General features: G+C 53.0%; 1 protein-coding gene across 2 annotated transcripts in view; it reads right to left on the minus strand.

Annotated features, from left to right (window-relative positions):
* LETM1 (leucine zipper and EF-hand containing transmembrane protein 1) overlaps positions 1–22,095 on the minus strand; it is a 45,612-nt gene that overhangs the window by 6,933 nt on the left and 16,584 nt on the right. Inside the window, exons 3-11 of one of the 2 annotated variants that reach the window (XM_034958189.3) lie at positions 20,895–21,345; positions 15,951–16,094; positions 14,378–14,515; positions 12,277–12,480; positions 7,247–7,366; positions 5,326–5,457; positions 4,676–4,819; positions 3,869–3,997; positions 1,014–1,148 (exon numbers count right to left, since the gene is read on the minus strand). In XM_034958189.3, the coding sequence (XP_034814080.1) occupies positions 1,014–1,148; positions 3,869–3,997; positions 4,676–4,819; positions 5,326–5,457; positions 7,247–7,366; positions 12,277–12,480; positions 14,378–14,515; positions 15,951–16,094; positions 20,895–21,345 (1,597 nt within the window). Of the gene's footprint in view, positions 1–1,013; positions 1,149–3,868; positions 4,001–4,675; positions 4,820–5,325; positions 5,458–7,246; positions 7,367–12,276; positions 12,481–14,377; positions 14,516–15,950; positions 16,095–20,894; positions 21,346–22,095 lie in introns of both variants that reach the window. The other variant, XM_034958188.3, reaches the window with a different exon arrangement.

Below are 22,095 nucleotides of genomic sequence, written 5' to 3' on the forward strand. Positions count from 1 at the left end.
TTAGGGGCCGGGCACAGTGGCTCATGTTTGTAATCCCAGCACTTTGGGAGGCCAAGGCGGGTGGATCATGAGGTCAGGAGTTCGAGACCAGCCTGGTCAACATGGTGAAACCCTGTCTCTACTAAAAATACAAAAAATTAGCCAGGCATGGTGGCACATGCCTGTAGTCCCAGCTACTCAGGAGGCTGAGGCAGAAGAATCATTTGAACCCAGGAGGCGGAAGTTGCAGTGAGTCGAGATCACGCCACTGCACTCCAGCCTGGGCGACAGAGCTAGACTTCATCTCAAAAAAAGAAAAAAAGAAAGAAAGAAAGAAAAAAAAATCGTTATTAGGAAGTAATATTTACAAAAAAAGGGAAACAAACCACCATGGAAGAAAAAGAAAAAAGCCACTTTCACGTAATCATGAATAAGATCTCGTCAAGTGACCAAACTCTTCATGAGACACCTTCCCATGTTTAGAAACTAAAAGATGTGGCCAGGCACGGTGGCCACGCCTGTAATCCCAGCACTTTGAGAGGGCGAGGCAGGTCGGTCACCTGGGGCCAGGAGTTCGAGATGAGCCTGGTCAACATGGTGAAACCCCGTCTCTACTAAAAATACAAAAAATTGAGCTGGGCATGGTGGCACATGTTTACAGTCTCATCCACTCGGGAGGCTGAGGCACAAGAATTGCTTGAACCCAGGAGGTGGAGGTTGCAATGAGCTGAAATTGTGCCACTGCACTCTGGCCTGGACAACAGAGCAAGACCTTCTTTCAAAAAAAAAAAAAAAAGGTGCACACACATCTGTGGCCAGAACAGCACACAGCCACATTACAGAGGATTGGTCCAGCCGGAATGGCTGTGGAAAGGTTACTGAATAAGGTTTATTTATAATGTGCTGTCCTCTCCAAATACTCTTTGGCCAGCTTATCAAGTATCTGACGGAAGTATTATGTAACACTTTTGGGGCCAGCACAGCGATTTTACTCTTCTTGCAGTCTCAGAGTCCAGGGAGCAAATCCCACCCACCTCGCTGTAGTCCTGCACATCCTCCTTCAGCAGCTCCAGCTCCTCCTTCTCCTTGGTGAGTGACTTCTTCTGCTCCTGCAGCTTAGAGCAGGCATCGCTGAGGATGTCGATTTCCTCCTTCGTGATCTCTTCCTCCTGGGATAAAAATGGGCAAACAACAAAGCCTGAGCCAAGGGAAAGAACTGGCCTGTTCCCAACTGACCAGCTGCTCTGTTCATATTATACGGGCAGCCCAGGGCAAGAGTCTCACTGGACAGTCATTGGTAACAACAGACCAGCGGGGTTCAGGTTCACTGCTACGCTGGCTGCTGCACGCAGTCACTGTCTGCCCTCATATGCCAAACCCCATTTGTTTAAAGCGTGTCATCTATGAATTGACACGTGTACTGTGAAACCTTCACTACAGTCAAAGAGTCACCTCCAAATGCATCTTTGTGCCCCCACTGGGTCCCACCACCGACCCCCAGGCAACCTCAGGTCCACCTCCTGCCACTGCAGACTCGGGTGCACTTTCTAGCATCTTAGATAGACGGATCATCCAGCAAGCACTCTTTTTGTCTGACTTCTCTCACTCACTTATTTTGAGATTTGCCCCTGTGGTCGTGTGTTTCTTGTCTTGTTTGTTGAGACAGGGTCTCACTCTGTTGCCCAGGCTGGAGGGCAGTGGTGCAATCATGGCTTGCTGCAGGCTTGATCTCCCAAGCTCAAGCAATCTCCTGCCTCAGCCTCCCCAGGAGCTGGGACTACAGGCACACACTGACATATCTGTCCAACTTTTTATTTTTTGTAAAGACGGCGTCTCACTATGTTGCCCAGGCTGGTCTCAAACTCCTGGACTCAGACGATCCTCCTACCTCGGCTTCCCACAGTGCTGATATCACAGGTGTGGGCCCCGCGCCCAGCCTCTCTGTTTGGTTTTTCTTTCCCTCAGCAACATTTTACAGTACTCCGTGGACAGCACTTGCATATCTTTTTCCAAATGTATCCCTAAGTAGTTCATTTTGGGGGGTGCCATACTGTTCAAACCTTCTCTGACTACTCATTACCATAGTGAAGCCCAATTGATTGTTCACACCATTTGTGAATAAAGAGTTTTCCTTTTTCCTTTCTGATCTATATGGTTTTGTTTTCTGTATTCAGTTGCCCTGACTGAAACCCCCAAGCTGATGCTGAGCTCAGAGTGAGGACAGACAACCTCATCAGCGTCTCACCACTGAGGGTGACGGCAGCTGGAGGTGTTTCTGCAGATGCTTTTGATTGGGCTGAGAAAGCTGCCTGCATGTGCAGGACATCTGCATATCAGGAACAGATACTGGGTTCTGCCACAGGCTCTTTCTGCAGCTACCGAGATAAACATTCCCAGCTTTTCTAATTTAGTCTGTTAATATGGAAATTACATTTTAAAAATTTTGGCCAGGCACAGTGGCTCAAGCCTGTAAACCCAGCACTTTGGGAGGTCGAGGTGGGAGGATCACTTGAGGTCAGGAGTTCGAGACCAGCCTGGCCAACATGGTGAAACCCCATCTCTACTAAAAATACAACAATTAGCTGGGTGTGGTGGTGGGCACCTATAATCCCAGCTACTTGGGAGGCTGAGGCAGGAGAATCACTTGAGCCTGGGAGGTCAAGTCTTCAGTGAGCCAAGGTCATGTCTGCACTGCAGACTGGGCAACAGAGTGAGATCCCATCTCAAAAGAAAAAAAATTCAAGCCAATTTGCATTTTTTGGACAAATCCCATGTGATCATGATTCTTTTTACAGAATAGTTCTATTTGATTTGCTAAAAAGTGAAATTTTTTTTTTTTTTTTTTTTTTGAGACAGAGTCTCACTCTGTCGCCCACTGCAAGCTCCGCCTCCCAGGTTCACACCATTCTCCTGTTTCAGCCTCCTGAGTAGCTGGGACTACAGGTGCATGCCACCATGTCTGGCTAATTTTTTGTATTTTTAGTAGAAATGGGGTTTCACCATGTTAGCCAGGATGGTCTCGATCTCCTGACCCCATGATCCGCCCACCTCGGCCTCCCAAAATGCTGGGATTACAGGCGTGAGCCACTGCGCCTGGCCAAATTTTTTTTTTATGGCTGGGCGTGGTGGCTCACACCTGTAATCCTAGCACTTTGGGAGGCTGAGGCGGGAAGATCACTTGAGGTCAGGGGTTTGAGACCAGCCTGGCTAACATGGTGAAACCCTCTCTCTACTAAAAATACAAAAATTTGCTGGGTCTGGTGGTGCACGCCTGTACTCCCAGATATTGGGAGGCTGAGGCAGAAGAGTTGCTTGAACCTGGGAGGCTGAGACTGCACTGAGCCGAGATGGCGCCACTGCACTTCAGCCCGCGAGTTCAAGATGGAAGGTACCAGGAGGCGCACCAGGTAGGCAGCACAGGCGCCTGGAGGCTGCACCTCACAGGCTCGCATGGGGAGTCTGAAGATGCCCCAAGCCCAGATCACCCCACAGAAGGTGACAGCAGGTTGGGCCTGTGGAGGAGGCTCCACCTTGAGGGGCCACATTGGCTTCCACACCCCTTCACTGTCTGGGCAAGCTGGCAAAGGGCCCTGAAACCTGCCGACTGGCATCTCTACCTGCCACACTGTGGGCCAGGGTGCTAAGTTCACGGCAGCGTCAGCTGCTGTGCACCCAGGCACAGTGCGGAGCCCGGCCGGACTCACTCTTTTCCTAACCACCAAGCCTCCTAGGAGCCCAGTGGCCTCCATCCTCAACCCCTTGCACCATCTCCTCTCACTGAGGGCTATAGATGCCCCAGCTAACCTGTCCCCATCCCTGCCCCACAACTGTCCACAAAGCCAGGCCATGCCCTCCTCAGCTTCCAGGGCCCCAGAACCTGCCTCATTACCTTCAAGCCCTCCAGCACGGGGGCAGTGTCCTTCAAGGTCTCTGACTGCAGGACTGTGTCAGGCATTTCTGGCTGTGGCTCGGTCCCCGGCCTTTGGGGAGCAGCTACCACACGTTCGGGCTCAACATCCTTCTGAAAGGCAAGGCGACACCGGCCCAGCGCCCGCCATCACACAGAAGCAGTCTTCTTGCTCCCCGAAGCTCAGAACATATGGCAGAGGCCACACTGGGAGCAGGCCTGCAGGTGACATTGGGCAGCACACCTGCCACAGAAGGTCCCTAGGGAGGCTCCATGCAGCTGCCAGGTCACCTGGGGCCCTCTCCAGAACAGGCTAGAGCACCTTATCCATCTCTGGTCTCCCCAAGACTCCCCCAAGCTGCCCTGTCACTTGCAGAGCAGGAGGCTGAGCCTGTGGGTGGGCACTATGCATGTGACCCAAGAGGACCACAGGGCCCGCGTTGAAGAGGAGCCCAGAGGCTGGGGGAGCCTGAAGCTCCTCTGCCAGCGCCCCTCACAGCAAGTCCCTGAGGAGAGGGTGGGCACTGCCATATGCTAAGCTTGCCCCTCTGAGATGGCTAAGGTATATCTCCCATGAGCACCACTGTGGCCATCGGGGAGTCCCCATGTCAGAGTTGCAGCCCTCACACCCGGGCACCCTGCCTCCCTGACCACTCCAGGAGGAAATAAACATGCAGGACAGAGCTGCAGGGCAAGCACGCGGGAGGCCAAGACTGTGGGCGTGCGGGGGTTTCTAGGGAGGCTGGCTCAGGACAGCCCCATGCGGCACGGAGCAGGACCACCGCTTACCGCCGCCTCCGAGCGCTTCTGCAGCTCCTTCTCACGGTGCTCCTGCTGGATGGCCGCCTCCTCCTGCAGCGTGGCCTCCAGCTTGGCCTTGTTGTCCACCTGCTCGCCCTCCACCTCGGCCACTTTCACCTGCGCTTCCTTTGCCTTCAGAAGAGGGTACATCTGTGGGTGAGCCCAGAAGCCACCAGAGGCCCCTGCTGCCCCTCACCTCTGTCCTGTGTCCCCTGCCCCTGTCACCACCTGGGCTTCACACACACAGGACAGAAGGCACTGCCGAGGTGCTGCCCGCAATTGCTGGGAGGCCCCTGGGCCGCCCTCTGCGCTCGCCCGATGACTCCTGACATGTGGGAAGGAGCATAGGCGCTGCTGGCACAGCTCCAAGGGCCGCGGCCCAGATCCACAGCAGCCAACACGTGGCCAGGTCGGGACCACTGGCAACTGTGCCACACGGGGGATGGCAGGCAAGGGGCTGGTGAGGAGGGATGGAAGGAAGGGGACAGGTGGCTGGGTGGGGGCACTAGCGAGGGGGTGGGAGGTAGGCTCCTCGCCCATGGTTGAGGAATGAGTGCGCTTGCACACCTCCCCCCACCCCAGAAGAGCGGAGCCACCTATGAAGAGATGAGGTAAAAGGGGTCTCCGACAGCACGTACCACAATCTCTGGGAGGGTCTGCAGTGTGGACTTGAGCTGGTCGGCTGGAGAGAGGGTGTCCGGGAGGTACATGGCCCGGGACAGGATGAGCAGTGATGTGGGGATCTCCTGATGCAGGTGCAGGTCCAGCCACTGCAACCAAGGCCAGGTTCAGCAGATGGGCAGCCCCCCAACCCTGCTGGCCCCACAGCAGGTCCGCCCATCTCATCACCAGAATAGCTCTCAGAGAAGATGGTGTCTCAAGTTCTACAAGGTCTGTTTGTTGCTGTGCTGCGTGACCCGATGACGGCCTTAGTAAACAAAACACCAGAGAGGCTTAGGGGTCAGCAACCCCCACAGCGAGGACCCCAAGGGCCTCAGAACAGGGCACCAACTCTTCACTTAAAAACACCCCAGGGGCCGGGCGCGGTGGCTCACGCCTGTAACTCCAGCACTTTGGGAGGCCGAGGTGGGCAGATCACCTGAGGTCAGAAGTTCGAGACCAGCCTGGCCAACATGGCGAATCCCATCTCTACTAAAAATACAAAAATTAGCCAGGCATAGTGGTGTGCACCTGTAGTCCCAGCTACTTGGGTGGCTGAGGCACAAGAATTGCTTGAACCAGGGAGGCGGAGGTTGTTTCAAGCCGAAATCGCGCCACTGCACTCCAGCCTGTGTGACAGAGCAAGACTCTGTCTCAAACAAAGAAACAAGACCAGCCCAGGTCAACATATACGGGCCCACAGAGGCAGTGTCACTGAGGCCGGTCAGCACTCGGGCCCTTGCAGGCTCTGCACAGGCCAGGTTCCGGGGCTGGCTGCTTGAGTAACACCAAGACAATCTCCAAATGGGCAAGAAAGACCGTGACAATATTTAGAGACAAACTGAACACAGGGCAAAACATGAGAACAAACCCTAAGAGAAGAAAGGCAACACTGAGGAGAGGTGGGTAGAGAAAATATGAGAACAAACCCTAAGAGAAGAAAGGCACCGCCGAGAGGTGGGTAGAGAAGGAAAAGTGTGAACACATGACACTCGGGCCCCCAATGCGCCACACTCCCCTGGGGGCCGAGGGGCCTGGGCAGGGACAGCACCTGCCCCCCTGCTCAGACACCCCTGTGTGTGTGGCCCATATCCCCACGGAGCTCCAGAAGGCTGGGCAGAGTGCTAGGGAGGTCAGCACCCATGCCAGACACAGAGAAGGCTCTGCTGGGGAATCCGATGGAAGACGCGGCTGTGGAAGGCAGGGGGTGCCACAGGATCATGCCATAAATACTGTCTGTGTCGAGAGGAGAAGTGTGTAAACACACCTTCATCTACACTTGCAGGTTGTGTGAAAAACCCGGGAGGAGGATGACTGCCAACAAGGGCATGCCAGTGCCAGGGCACCGGGAGGAAACCGGCTGGAGCCCTGCACCCCTTAACCTTTCCATGTAAGAGTGAGTGGCTGGGGCTGTCACTTTCCGACCTACAAGCCACTCAATTTGATGGCATTGGGAACCAGGCACCAGCATAGGGCGTGGCCAAGAGAAGGGGCGGCTCCAAAGTCAGACCGTGCCATGCCACCCAAACCTTCCATGGCCCCAGTTCAGAAAGAGTCAAAATGTGAACACGTCCGACATCTCAGAGGTGAACTCCAGTCCTCATCTGACTACAGATAACCAAAATAGTAAGTTATTAAGGTCTTTAAAATCAACTAAAAGCAAACAAGAAAAATCAAAGCAATATTCAAAAGGCAACGAAAGGTGAGAATGCAGGGGTGTGAATGCGGTCAGAGCGGAAGGGCGAGAAACAGCCCAAATATCCTGGCCGTCCCCAGAGAGGTCACAGTGTCGCCTCGCCAGGCCGGTCCAGAGTTTGGGAAGAGCCTCCGAGTGACCTTTCAAGGCTGATGCTTCCCTTGAGCCCGTGCCGGCCTGGCACAAGGCCAATATTCACGCACCTGCTTCAGCTGACCCCTCAGGCGGTCTTCCGTGACGCCCAGGGCCCGCATGCCTCGTGCCCGACACGCTGCCTGCAGCTCCTTGACATTCAGGCTGTCCACCCCTTCCTCAGCAATCAGCTAGAAAACAAAGCAGTGAATTATCATCTGGGACAGTTGCTGGTGGGTGACAGTGTCTGTGTGAACACCCTCCAGAGTAAGTGGCTAACAGATGTTGCCAAGCAAGAATCAAACCACGGCCACCAAAGCCCAGTTCTAGGTTAGAAGTGACTGGAAGCCTGTGACGGAGGGTCAGGATCTTGGGAAGTGCAGAACGGCCACGATCAACCCCGAGACAAAGAAGTCCACCTCCAACCCTCTGTCCTGATGGCAGAACCAGCCCCACCCTGGCCACTCCTGCCACCTGCTGTTTCTCCTGATCCCCCAGTCCCCCATCTGCCCAAGTGTGCCCAGGATGGAAAAGAAGGAGGGACGGAAGGCGAGGGAACCAGATGCTCTGAAGACACATCTTGACCTCATACCCAAAGGACCCCTCTCTTCTGCTCAGCCCAAGGTCACTGTGACACCAACTGGAAAAGCAAACAGGAGTCCCAGAGGTAGAGGACACCAAGGCATACAGGGAGCAACAGGTGAAGAGAGACACGGAGAAGTAATGACAGCTACTGCTAGGCAGATGCCGGCAACAGGGCTCCCACGCCAGGACTCTGCAGCAGGGCCCCCCATCTCAGAGTTCACTCCACATCACAACCACCCTGTGGGGTAGACAGTACCACCACCTCCACTTCTAAAACCAAACTTGACGTAACTGTGGACACACATCCAGTTTTAACAAGTAACAAAGCTCCCATGCATCAGATGCCTCCCCTAGCATAATGTCTCACCAGCAGCACTGCAATTAGCACATGCCACCCACGCAGTCAAGACAGAGGCCACCTTCCCCAGCTCCCGGTGCTGCCCGTTCACAGACGCGCTTGTCTCCATGTCTGCTGCTGTCACCTGGAGTGCTCTCTGAACAGGATCATGCAGGAGTCACCTCTGGGGTTCCCTGAGGACCCACTGGGGGTGCTATGGGTGTGCCGGGTTAGGCCTCTCACTGCCATGCGGAATTCTGCAGCATGCGTGCCCTCCTTAGCCGAACCCTTCGCCCACTAAGCTGGGCTCCGCCAGTTGATCAGGAATGAAGATGCTTTCTGTCTGCTTTCTTCTCCCTGTCCTCCTGGGGGCTGGCTGGCCTCCGTTTGATTTCGCTCTGGTGGTCTGGAGTCTCTGTGCACCATTTTCAGTGTTGCTCTAGGGATCACGATACACAATCCACGGACGCAGCTCACTGCAGTGCAGTGGAGTCGGCGCTCCACCCACGAAGGCAAGTGCTGAAGCTTCCCCTCCGTCTGTTCTGAGTCTCAGCCGTCGCCTCCACTCACATCGTCGCCTCCACCCACACCGTGGAGCCCGTCCCTCAGCCCCGCTCGCTGCAGAAGGCGCAGGGAGAGGGCAGCTCGCCATGCCGACCCTCGCCCTGGTTGCTGGGAACTCTTCCTGCTGCGCCGAGGTACTTTCTCTTACTGTTTCCTTTCTGGTCGAGGAGCTTCCCTCAGCCCTTCCTTTAGGGGAGGTCTGCTGGTGACACAGTCTTAGCTTCCTTCCCTCTGATACTGCCTTGGCTCCCCATCATTGCTATATTTTTGCTGGTTATAGATCCTGGATTGACAGTTCTTTTAACACTTGAAAAATAATGCTCCACTTCCTCTGGTCTCCACAGTTCCTGATGAGAAATCCATTGTCATTCAAATTTTCCCCTAATGGTAAAGATGCCGTTCTTGGCCAGGAACAGTGGCTCACGCCTGTAATCCCAACATTTTGGGAGGCCAAGGTGGGAGACTCACTTGAGCCCAGGAGTTCCAGACCAGCTTGGGCAGCATAATAGTAAGACCTCATCTCTACAAGAAAAATAAACAAAACTAGCCGGTGTGGTGGCACAGGCCTGTGGTCCTAGCTATTCAGGGGGCTGAGGTGGGAGGATGGCTTGGGTCCAGGAGATCAAGGCTACAGTGAGTTGAGATTGTGCCAGTGGACTGCACTCCAGCCTGGGCAACAGAACAAGACACCATCTCCCCCAAAACCCAAAAAAAGACCTGGCATTCATAAATGAAACGACACACACACACACACACACGATGCCTTTCTCTCACTGCCTTAAAAACCCTTTGTCTTCAGGGTTCATTAGTTTGACTCTGACGTGACTTGCTGTGAATTTATTTGGATTTATCCTACTCAGGGTTCACTCAGCTTCTGAAATTTGCAGATTTACATCTTTAACTGAGCCTGGGAAGTTTTCAGCCAGCCATTATTTCTTGAGGTACTTTTTCAGCCCTGCTCTATCCTTTCTCCCCCGGAACATCAGATGACACAGATGGTCGACACTTGCTACAGCACAGGCTGTGGGGCTCTGTGCAATGTTTTCTACTATTTTCTCTCTGTTGTTCAAACAGGTAATTTCTATCATTTTATCTTAATGTTTACTGGTTCTGTCTTTTACCTTATCCATTCTGCTGTTGAGCCCACCCAGGTTTTGACTTTAGATATTGTATTTTTCAGTTGTAATTTTTCATTTGGTTCTTCTTTTTCAAATTTTTTTGAGAGACAGAGTCTCCCTCTGTTGCCCAGGCTGAGTGCAGTGACACAATCACAACTCACTGCAAGCTCAATCTCCCAAGCTCGAGCAATCTTCCTGCCTCAGCCTCCTGAGTAGCTGGAGCTACAGGTGCAAGTTATCAAGCCCAGCTAATTTTTAAATTTTTTTGTAGAGGTGGGGGGTCTCACTATGTTGCCCAGGAAGGTCTCAAACTACCAGGCTCAAGCAGTCCTCCCACCTTGGCCTCCCAGAGTGCTGGGATTATAGATGTGAGCCACTGTGCCTGGCCTTAATATCTTCTCTCAATATCTTTTATTATTATTAATAACATATTTCTTCTCTTTCTTTGCCCAGATCTGTTTTTCACATGTTCTGCTCTGTTGTGGCTTTTGGAGCTCTGCGCTGGTGGCTGTTTGAGGCCCAGGTGCAGGGTCTCTAACTGTCATCTCAGGGTTGGTACCAGGCGTTGCTTTTTCTCATTCACTGATACCTTCCCGCTTCTTGACTCTAGATCTGACTTCCAGTGTGTTGCAGCTGACCTCCTCCGGTGCATGGTGGCATGGGCGGTGGGTATTCTAATTTGCACAGAGTTTGCAATTGATGATCTGGCATCTACCAATCCCAGGACCAAGCTAACAAGGCCAAAGCTGTTTCCACTTCCCTATGGTCCAGCTTTCATGGGCCAACCGCAAACCCTAACGTCTGTGTTTCCCTTCCTGCCCAGTCAGACATGTCTCCACCTACTGCAGACAAGGAAGGCAGGCATCGTCCCCCCCAGCTTACTGCTCCCCATGGGTGTGAAGGTTTTGTGGGGCTGAGTGACAGGGGAGCTGTGGGTAACACATTTCTCTCAATGGCATTGACCTCTCCATGTTGTCACTCACTCACATCCATAAGCGAAATCCCAGGCATATTTTAGAAGTGGTGGGAGCGCTGCCTCGTAAGAAGTGCAGGCTCCCCATCCAGCCTCCACAGACATCTGCGGGACAGCGGTGCTGCTTGCTACCGCTGGGAACGGGTGGGTGGGAGTTCTGGCTCTCACAGGTGTCTCCCCCAGCAGGAGGGCAGAAGCATCTCAGTACTGTTTCCCACCTGGCTCCCACTGGCACCATGGTAGACGTGACCTTGTTCCTGCTGGGCAGTGGTCAAAGTCCCAACTCTCCGCTGGGCCCCCAAGGCCACCCCAGTGGTGGGGGAGTGTGGCGGATACACTGTCAGATGAGAGGAAAGCTCAAGCCCCCACCTGGTCTCCACTGACACCACAGGGGCTGGCCCCCTCAGCCTTCTCTGACACCATCACCACCAGGGCTGGGGTGCCTGTTGTGTCCCGGCAAGGGCGGGATACAGGCTCCCCACATGGCCTTGCCTTGATTCATGGAAATGACTGGCCCTCAACCTGCTCACCAGAGATGCAGGCAGGCTCTTCCTGGAAGAGTTCAACACTGCCCTGAACCTCTTTGTCTTCCACAGACAATGCCTGCATTCAGGAAAAACTAAACACTACAAACAAAATCAGAAGGGAGAGCAAAAGAAAAAGGCCTACGGACCACCCAGTTATTAGAGTAATCAATGTGAACTAGGGTTAGTGCATTCAAAAAGACAGATGACAAGATGAACAGTTTTACCTGAGAACTGAAATCTTAAGAGCTCCTAGTATGAATAAAAGAGTAACCAGCCGGACACAGTGGCTCATGCCTGTAATCCCAGCACTTTGGGAGGCCGAGGTGGGCAGATCACTTGAGGTCCAGAGTTCGAGGCCAGCCTGGCCAATGTGGTGAAGCCCTGTCTCTACTAAAAAATACAAAAAATAGCCGGGTATGGTGGCGGGCACCTGTAATCCCAGCTACTCTGGAGGCTGAGGCAGGAGAATCGCTTGAACCCAGGAGGCGGAGGTTGCAGTGAGTCGAGATCTCGCCACTGCACTCCAACCTGGGCAACAAGATCGAAACACCGTCTCAAAAAAAAAAAGGAGTAATCAGACCTAGAAGGAGGGCAGCGCCCTGAAAGCACAAAAGGGCGTGAAGCACACAGGCAAGCAAGTGTGATGGACAGGACAGGGCAAAGGGGCAAATGGACCCTCGATGAAGACCCTGATGTGAGGAGAGAGGCAGAGAGGCACTGTCATCAATAAGCAGGATGAACACAAAGACAGACACACCTAAGCAAGTTATTATAAATCTGACGAAATCCAAACAGAGAGATCATCTGAGAAGGTGCCAGAGAAAAGACATCCATCTTCAAAGGATCTGCAATCTGCAAGTGGCAAGACTCCTAGTGAGCTTATTTTCGATCGTTCAGCATCTTCCAGAGTTTCTACAATGAGGACATGCTGCTTTTATCATCAGGAAAAAAAAAGGTAAAACACCAGAGCTGTGGCACGGAGTATGGCCAGGCTCACCTTGTCGTCTGCCTTTATGGAGCGCAGCCGCATAGTAAGCTGGAAGCGCAGGAAGTTGTTGGTGCCGATGGACTGTAGCTCCAGCAGCTTGCACAGGGCCACCAGCTGCGGCCGTGTCAGGTTGTCCAGGGTCAGCTCATCCTCAAATAATTTGGAAAAACGCATGATTTCCTCATTGCTGGGCCTCTCCCCTGTCTCCCGGATCTGCGGAAGTGGTCACAAGGGTCATCCCCGGGACACGCGCCCACCCGGCTCCCTCCCACGACCAACCACATTCCCAAAGGGTGCTGCCTCTCATCCTCAGGGACTCAAACCACTGACTTCTTCTTCTTTTTTTTTTTGTTTGTGACAGGGTCTCGCTCTGTCACCCAGGCTGGAATGCAGTGGTGTAATCTCGGTTCACTTCAACCTCCACCTCCTGGGTTCAAGGGATTCTCCTGCCTTAGCCTCCCGAGTTGCTGGGATTTCAGGCTGCGCCACCACACCCAGCTAATTTTTGTATTTTAGTAGAGATGGGGTTTCACCATGTTGGCCAGGCTGGTCTCAAATACCCGACCTCAAGTCACCTGCCCAGCTTGGCCTCAAACCACTGACTTCTGACTCTGGTGCTGGGCTAGCCTGGGGAAAGGTGGCGTCTGGCCTGTGGACCTCTCCTGCCTGAACCAGCAAAGCTGAGGCTGCTGTCTGCTGGGGGAGACGCCCGGGCCCACAGGCTGCTGCATGCAGGTCCTGTGATCCTCTCTCTGCCACAGAAGTGGCCGGGACTCTGCTGCTCTGGGGCAGGAAGAGGTGCACCTGTGTGCACCTGCATCTCCCACGGATGACTGCCTGAGCCTTGGGGGAGGGGTGGCCATCTAGCTCTTTAGGGAGAGCTAGAGTCCCTTAGCGCGGATCACTCAGGGCCCTTTGGGCGATCCTCTGCAGTTCCTACCACCTGAGGGACAAGCCACCAGCTCAGTCTCTGCCAAGAGCTGGGCTAGGAGGGTACCTAGCAGAGGTGACAGATGAGGGAGGACGAGCCTGACTTGGTGCCCAACTCAAATTGTAACATGCAGGATGCCAGCTCTGAGACACTGTTTCAGGTGTGCTCCTGAAGCCGCCCTATGCAGCACACCCCAATGCAGGTGACTGCAAGCACATCCTTCTTGGCAGCTGGGCGGCCCAGGAAAGGTTGGGACGGGCCCCTCCTCCTGCTCTGCAAGGCACAACGTCCTGGGTGAGGCTCCCAAAGCATGGCTCCCCCTAAAACATCTTGCTGGAACCACCACCCACTCCCTGGGGGGCTCAGCAGCCCCATGGCTGTGTCGCCTCCTCCCGAGAGGCTTCTCCGTGGTTAGGCCTCGGCCTGGCAGTCTTTTCTGTCAAGGGCCAGACAGCAAGTGTTTCTGGCTTTGCAGCCATGGAAACCACTCGCCTCTGTGCTGCAGCGGGCAAACCCCACAGACAATGCACACGCATGGCTGGAGTTTCTCGCCCCTGGTTTAAGCTCTTCCTGCACTTCAGACACATCCTTCTCACTCCAAAGTGGCACAAGTCCCTCAAGCCAACAACACTGGCCTCGTGAACCCCATCTAGTCCTCAGGGATCTCGTCCGTGGCAGCTGCCCTCTCCCCATCCTCACCTCACTCACCACATGCCCGCAGGAAACCTCAAGGGCCGCTCCTCCTCTCCAGCCCCCACTGCTCCCACAGTCCAGGCCTCTGACCAGCCCCTGGGACCTGGGACCTTCTTGACTGACTCCAGCCAGAGGCCAATGCCCAGCAGAGGAGCCCGGCCAAGCCACCCACACCTCACACCATCAGGGTCTCAGGCTCCTCATGGGTCAGATTCTACTGCTCCTGGACAGCTGCAGGGTGATGAGACACAGACGCCCATAATTCTGAAGGCTGACGAGGTGCAGCCACCACAGCTCAACTCACTGGGAGCTCGTGAGGGCAGACTCCTAACACTCCACTGGCCCCCGACTGAGCCTCCTGGGTAAACTTTCAAGCGCCAGCCAGCACCTGGAGGAGCTCCACTCTGCTGAGCACAGCGAAAGGGAAACAGAAAATCAGGGAAGGCTCCCTTGTGAGGTCACAGGGACTCAGACGTATCACAGCACCTTCTGGAAAAACACAGAGAAGTCTTTGGTGGCGCTGCCCTTGGCTGCCTTGTTCTTCAAGGCCATCTCCTCGATGGTGTCCTGGAGGAACTTGGCCAGCTCCAGCTTGACCCGAAGCTCCTTCTTCAGCCTCTCCTCCTGCAAAGGCAGAGAGGGCACTGCATTCCAACTGCTCAGACTGTGGTTCGGGCAAGGAAAACATCTCACGCCTGTGCCCGACCCCCACTCCCAGAAACATTTCATAAAACACTGACTCTCATCTAAGTGCAATACATTCTCAAACTCTTTTATTTCATGGTTTTAAAAAGTACCCGTGTGGGCCGGGCACAGTGGCTCATGCCTGTAATCCCAGCACTTTGGGAGGCCAAGGTGGGTGGATCACCTGAGGTCAGGAGTTTGAGACCAGCCTGGCCAACACGGTGAAACCCTGTCTCTACTAAAAACACAAAAATTAGCCAGGCATGCACACCTGTAATCCCAGCTACTTGGGAGGCTGAGGCACAAGAATCGCTTGAACCCAGGAGGTGGAGGCTACAGTGAGCTGAGATTGCACCACTGCACTCTCCAGCCTGGGTGACAGAGCGAAACTCTGTCTCAAAAACAAAACAAAAACAAACAAACAAACAAACAAAACCAAACAAACTCGTGTGATTCCCTAAAGCAAGGATTGGCACACTTTCCGTAATGGGCTAGACAGGAAAGCGTCTGGCCTTCATGGCTGTGTGGTCTAAAACAAAGGCTTAACTCTGCTGGTGCCTCACAGACAAGACACATGACTGGGCATCGCAGGTCCCCACAGGGCTCTACTGAGAACAGGCAGGGTCCTGATCTGGCCTGTGGGCTGCAGCTGGCTGACCCTGCCCTAGAAGGACCTCATGACTCCCCTATAGCACTGGTAGGGGAGTGTTCCTGGTCTAGAAACCTGTATTTTAAAATACATTGAGCTGGAAGCAGTGGCTCACACCCATAATAACACTTTGGGAGGTCATGGCAAGAGGATTACTTGAGCCCAGGAGTTTGAGACCAGCCTGGGCAACATAGCAGATCTTGTCTATAAAAAAAAAAAAAAAAAAAAAAAAATTAGTCAGATGTGGTGGCTTAGCCTGTAGTCCCAGCTATTCGGGAGCTAAGACAAGAGGATCACTTAAGTCCAGGAACTTGAGGCTGCAGTGAGCCGTGATCGCACCACTGCACTCCAGCCTGGGTGACAGGGCGAGACCTGTGTATGGTGGCACACACGCCTATAATCCCAGCTACTTGGGAGGCTGAGGCAGGAGATTCGCTTGAACCCGGGAGGCAGAGGTTGTATGCAGTGAGACAAGATCGCACTGCTGCACTCCAGCCTGGGTGACAGAGCAAGACCCTCGTTCAAAAATAAATAAATAAATAACGAAATAAAGAAAAACAAATCCAAAACCCAGCATCCACTAAATAATTATTGCACAGCACAAGGACAATATGAAGATACATAAAGTCTCAAAAATATCTAGCACCTGAAAAGTCACAAACAAGGAAGCTATCACAATGAATGTCAGACTCATTCTAAAACAAGCAGTTGGGATGCTGCCCTTACCTTGAGTGACTGAGTCTCAAATGTGGATGGCAACATGTTGGGGAAGAGCTTCACAGCAACAGGCAGCAGAAACTCCATGAACGGCACCACCACGAACACAAGGAACGGCACCAGGCGGAAGAGGTCAGCGCAGATCCGGAGAAACTGGAAGGGGCGGAATCCATCAGAGGGGAGCAGAGCACATGTGGGAACAGGGGCAAGGGGTGTGAGCATTTCTCCTATAATGGTTTATAGGCACAACCTCAGGCAGCGACTCACAGGACCCACTGAGGACTCTAAGTTCCAGAACCACTTAGCAGACCATTCCCAAAACCCACTTCTTTCTCAGGGTCCAAAGCAGGTACCAGCAGCCTCCAGAAAAGCAGGGTATGGTGCTGACACCAAGGGCCACTGGGTGCTCCCAGCGATCGAGTCCTCCAAGGACACCGGCCAGCACTCTGGGCTCAGGGACCAGCAAGTGAGGGCTGCAGGCTGAGGACTGGGCATTACTAGCGTGGTGGAGAGTCACCAGGATAGGCTGAGCCACACCTTCTCTTGGAGGGTGCTCTATAAGGAGGGCTTCTCTTGTGTTTCCTAAGACTATACTACAAAGCAATCATTAGGAAAAAACCCAAGTATTTCATTGACATAAACAAACTAGTACTTGATGCCATTAAAGAAACATCCAATTTGAAATAATCAGAAATCCCTGTGAAGCCTGAACAACTGCTGGAAAACAGCGCGGGTGATGCTGCCCCTCCTTGGTGCTGCTCACAGGGGTCCCTTGGCCAAGGTGTTCCATGTAGTTCCTACGTTTCCTGCGTTTCCACTGGCAACAAGTGAGCGTTCCCAGGGAGACGCCCTGAGAGCAGCAATGTCCTCCTCCTCATCAGCCTCTCTCCCGACCCCGCGCTCATTGACCCAGCCTCCACTCTCATGGGCACAAAACAGGGGCTGCTTAACTCTCCTATCTTGTCATCTGCAGGAGGGGAGAACCCTGCCTTCCTATACATTCATTTTTCTGTTTTTTATCGCACTGGACCCATGGACTCCTGTTTTTTTTGACTGATTTACAATTTATGGCTGTCTTTATTCCCAAACGGTGCCATATTTGGGCAGGACATATCCTTAAAGCTGGCACATGTATTTTTTGATATGCCTCATTAATTTTTTTAGCAGTTCTACTGAGGTGTAATTTACATACCATAACATTCAACTATTTTAAATAAATTTGATGATTTTTGGTAAATTTATACATTGCAAAACCATCACTAAAATCCAAATTTACAAGTTTTTGTTTTTTTTTTTTTTTTTTTTTTGAGATGGCATCTAGCTCTGTCACCCAGGCTGGAGTGCAATCGCCCGATCTTGGGTCATTGTATCTCCATCTCCCTGGTTCAAGCGATTCTCCTGCCTCGGCCTCCAGAGTAGCTGGGATTACAGACATGCGCCACCACGCCTAGCTAATTTTTTTAAATATTTTTGGTAGAGACAGGGTTTCACTATGTTGGCCAGGCTGGTCTCAAACTCCTGACCTCAGGTGATCTGCAGCACTGGCCTCCCAAAGTGCTGGATTACAGGCGTGAGCCACCACACCCAACCAAGAAAATAACTTCTTAAATGTTTGTAAACACAAAAGCAGAACTACAAATCCCAACCTTTTAGAGCACATTTCAGTGCACAGGATTATCTTTTTTTTTACTTTTTATTTTTTTGAGATGGAGTCTCACTTTGTCTCCAGGATACAGTGCAGTGGGCGCGATCTCGGCTCACTGCAACCTCTGCCTCCTGAGTTCAAGTGATTCTCCTGCCTCAGCCTCCTGAGTAGTTGGGATTACATGCGCCCGCCACCACGACCGGCTAATTTTTGTACTTTTAGTAGAGACAGGGTTTCACCGTGTTGGCCAGGATGGTCTCCATCTCTTGACCTCGTGATCGGCCTGCCTCGGCCTCCCAAAGTTCTGGGATTACAGGTGTGAGCCACTGCGCCCGGCCAGGATTATCTTTAAAAAGGAAGGCTGGTGCCGGGTGCAGTGGCTTTGGGAGGCCTCCCAGCACTTTGGGAGGCCGAGGCAGCAGGACTGCTTGAGGTCAGGAGTTTGAGACCAGCCTTGGCAATATAGTGAGACCCAGTCTCTACGAAAAATTTAAAAATTAGCCTGGCATGGCAGCGTGCGTCTGTGGTCCCAGCTACATGGGAGGCTGAGGTAGGAGGATCCCTTATGCCCGGGAGGGCTGAGGCTTTGGTTAGCCATGAGGTTGCAACTGCACTCCAGCCTGGGTGGGGGAGCGAGACCCTGTCTCAAAAATAAAAATAAGTAAATAAACAGTAGAGCCACAAAAACGTAATATAAACCCCAAGAGCTAGAAACCATGAGGTGTTCTTGGGAGGAAAGGATGGAGCAGACAGGAGATGAGGCTGCACCTGGGAGAGAGTGGACTCGATTCCCACATAGGGCTGCACTCTCTGAGGCCCATGGTGTCCCATGGCTCTCACAGAAGCAAACAATATCTGTGCTGAAGAAACTAGCTCACCACCTACATCACACAAGGTTTACCCCTCTGAAGTGAGATTCCATCTCTTTTAAATTAAAAAATTAATTTAAAATAAACTAATTGAGCTTCTAGAGTTAAAAACATAGGCACTGAAAATAAAACCTTGGTGGCTGCATTAAACAAGATTACTTCAGCTGAAAAGAGAATGAATAAAATAGAAAGAAAACATCTAGATTGCAGCCCCGAGACAAAGACAGAAAATGGAGAATCTTTTCAGAACCGTGAAGGACAGCAGGAGCTGGTGCACCAGAGGACAAACCAGGAGCCCCAAGAGCCTGGGCACTGGTGAGCGAGCAGGTTCTATCACAGATGGCAGATGTGGAACCTTGGGGTCAGAAGCACGGATCCCAAAAATAAAAACAACTCACCCAGAGGGACGCGCGCAGCCCCTCCAGACAGACCTTGAAGCAATTAAGACAGAAAGGGCCTGCACCTGCAGCAGAGGTGCAACTGTGCAGATGCAGACCCCCCCCCAGGAAACAGCAGTGGAGAGCCAGGGCATGGCATCAAGAGGGTGAAGGCATCGAGAGTGGGTGGAGGTGTGTGCTGAAAACTGCTGGTGGGAAAGAGTTGAAGCAGGAGCAGACGGTGTTGCAATTCAATTCGGTGGCGAGGTGCGCCTTTCCATAGGTGTGGTGTTATGACAGGTATCGGTTCCTGGCTCTACTGCCCTTGTTACAGTCTTGTGATAATGTTAGGTGTGTCAGGCCTTGGGGGCAGGCCTCTGACCTCTCTACGCTCCTTTCACCTGCCCTAAGGCAGGTCACTAATCTTCCCAACTTCCTGACTATGGGTTTTAAGACCCTCCCTAAAGAGGGTTCCGTCCTATTCCCTGAGGGAAGGAATGCCCAAGAGGACTGGGTTCAAGGAGCTTCCAGAAAGCTGAACACGGTAGAGGTTCACCGGGGATTGCAACCTGGGAAGCATGGAAGATCCATGCCCCTTCCCCGTACATACCTTGCCTTACGGTCTCTTCACCTGCATCCTTTGCACTATGCTTTATAGTAAGCTGATAAATTTAAGTGTTTCTCTAAGTTCTGTGAGCCGCTCCAGCAAATTAATCAAACCCAAAGGGGCAGGGGTGGGTGTCACACCTCATGTAGCCCATAAATACGTATACCTACTATGTACCCACAAAAACAAAACAATTTAAAAACAAAGAGGGGGCCAGGCACAGTGGCCCACGCCTATAATCCCAGCACTTTTCGAGGCCAAGGCAGGTGGATCACTTGAGGCCAGGAGTTCGAGAGCAGCCTGGCCAACAGGTGAAACCCCTCTCTACTAAAAATACAAACATTAGCCGGGTGTGATGGTATATGCCTGTAGTCCCAGCTACTCAGGTGGCTGAGGCAGGAGAATCACTTGAACCCAGGAGGCGGAGGTTGCAGTGAGCCGAGATTGTGCCACTGCACTCAGGCCTGGGCGACAGAGTGAGACTCTGCCTCAAAAAATAAAAATAAGGTTGGGCGCGGTGGTTCACGCCTGTAATCCCAGCACTTTGGGAGGCCGAGGTGGGCAGATCATGAGGTCAGGAGATCAAGACCATCCTGGCTAACACGGTGAAACCCCGTCTCTACTAAAAATACAAAAAATTAGCCGGGTGTGGTGGCGGGTGCCTGTAGTGCCAGCTACTCGGGAGGCTGAGGCAGGAGAATGGTGTGGACCCCGGGGGGCGGAGCCTGCAGTGAGCCGAGATCGCACCACTGCACTCCAGCCTGGGCGACAGTGAGACTCCGTCTCAAAAAATAAATAAATAAATAAATAAAAATAAAAATAATAATAATAAAAAAAAACAAAGGGGGGGTGGTGGGAACCTAACTTGAAGCCAGTCTGTCAGAAGTTCCGAGAGGCCTGGACTTGAGACTGGTAGGGGTCATCTTGGGGACAGAGCCCTCACCCTGTGGGATCTGATGTTATCTCTGGGTAGACAGTATCAGAACTGAATCAGAGGACACCCAGCTGGTGTCTGCTGCGTGGTCTTCTATGTTGATGACTGTTGTGGTGGAGGGTAGAGGAAATACACAGGTAAACTGAGTTTTTCCTAGGCAATAGGTTTTACCGATTTTTATTCTCTACCAAACAGAAAGCAAGCACTAAAAATATTTTTCAAGCAATCTACAGAGTGAAAAGAATTTGGGCCGTGCCCTCACACCTGTAATCCCAACACTTTAGGAGGCTGAGGTGGGAGGATCATTTAAGCCCAGGACCTTGAGACCAGCCTGGGCAACAAAGTGGGACCCTGGATCTATAAAAAACAATTAGCCAGGTGTGGTGGCACATGCCTGTGGTCCCAGATACTCGGGAGGCTGAGGCAGGAGGATCGCCCATGCCCAGGAAATTGCGCCACTGCACTCCAGCCTGGGTGATAGAGCAAGAAAAAAAAGAAAGGACTAGACATGTCCCCATTACCTGCCTGCGCTCCCGGCGGGTCAGGCTGTGGCCGTTGAGGATGCGCCAGAGCATGCGTGCCGCGATCTTGGTGTCGATCCATAGCAGGCGGAAGCCATGGTAGTAGTGCTTCAGCTCGTCCAGCACCCGCTGCCCCAGGGACTTCTTCACCACCACCTCTGCGGGGGGGCTGTACACCGGGCCGCCTTCCTCCAGCTTCTTGTTCTTGTCCTTCAAGGACTTGAGGGACTTCTCTACTACCGAGTCATCGCGGACAGGGCGCGAAGAGTGCCAGCCACGCACAGGAAGGCACTGAGGTCCCACAGCCACAAAACCCACAGAGGTAGAGGTCCATGGTGCTCTCGACACTATGCGAAGGCACTCGGGCCTCAGAGTCCAACAGCCGAGGTGATCGCCTCTGGAGGATGGGTACACAGGGTGGATGGGAGTGCAGCAGCCAAATGGAACATTCCTTGAAAAGGGAAGAGTGGAAAACAGTAGTAAGAGCCAGCACTAGCCTTTGACAGCTCAGCACCGAACACCAACAGCAGCAAAACCCACATGCCCCGTGCCATGCCATGTCACAACCACACACAATCCCACCTACTTCCTGATGTTTTGCACTGCCCGCTGGGGAGCCCTTCGGAAGGGAGGCCAGGACAGTGTGCAGCCCCCTCAGCCCCACAGCACGTCAGACAGGAGCATGGGCGGGCGATCCCCACAGAAAGGCAGGCAAGTCAGACACAAACACAATCAGCAAAGGCTGGATCCCTGGGTGGGTCTCCCAGGCCCACTCCCAGAGACTTGGGGAGGTAGGGTGCATTGCTTTGGCACTTCGTGGGGGAATGGAGTGCAGAGCAGAGACTTTGTTGACTTTGGAGGTCCTCTCCTCCAACAAGTGACTTTCTGGAAAGACCCGTGGCTCTTGAACAAGTCCTGCAAATCAGTAAGGGTGCTCGCTGACCTCAGACCTCTACACTAGCTGCCCGCAGGCACCAGAGCAAAACAACAAAATCCAAAGAATAAGGGCCAAGGCCCATCTCCTCCTCCTCTACCCACCTGCCCACTCTGTCCGGCACCAGCAGGCTCCAAGCCCAGAGCCTCACACCTGCCCCCCCGCCTGGACATCCCTAGCTCATGCCCTTGCTTCACTCAGACCTCCCTGACCACTCCACCGCTCTCGCCTCTCATCCACAGTGCTGCCTCCTAGCGGGTGCCCTGC

This window comes from Pan paniscus, chromosome 3, assembly GCF_029289425.2.
Source record: "Pan paniscus chromosome 3, NHGRI_mPanPan1-v2.0_pri, whole genome shotgun sequence".
Lineage (NCBI taxonomy): Eukaryota > Metazoa > Chordata > Mammalia > Primates > Hominidae > Pan > Pan paniscus.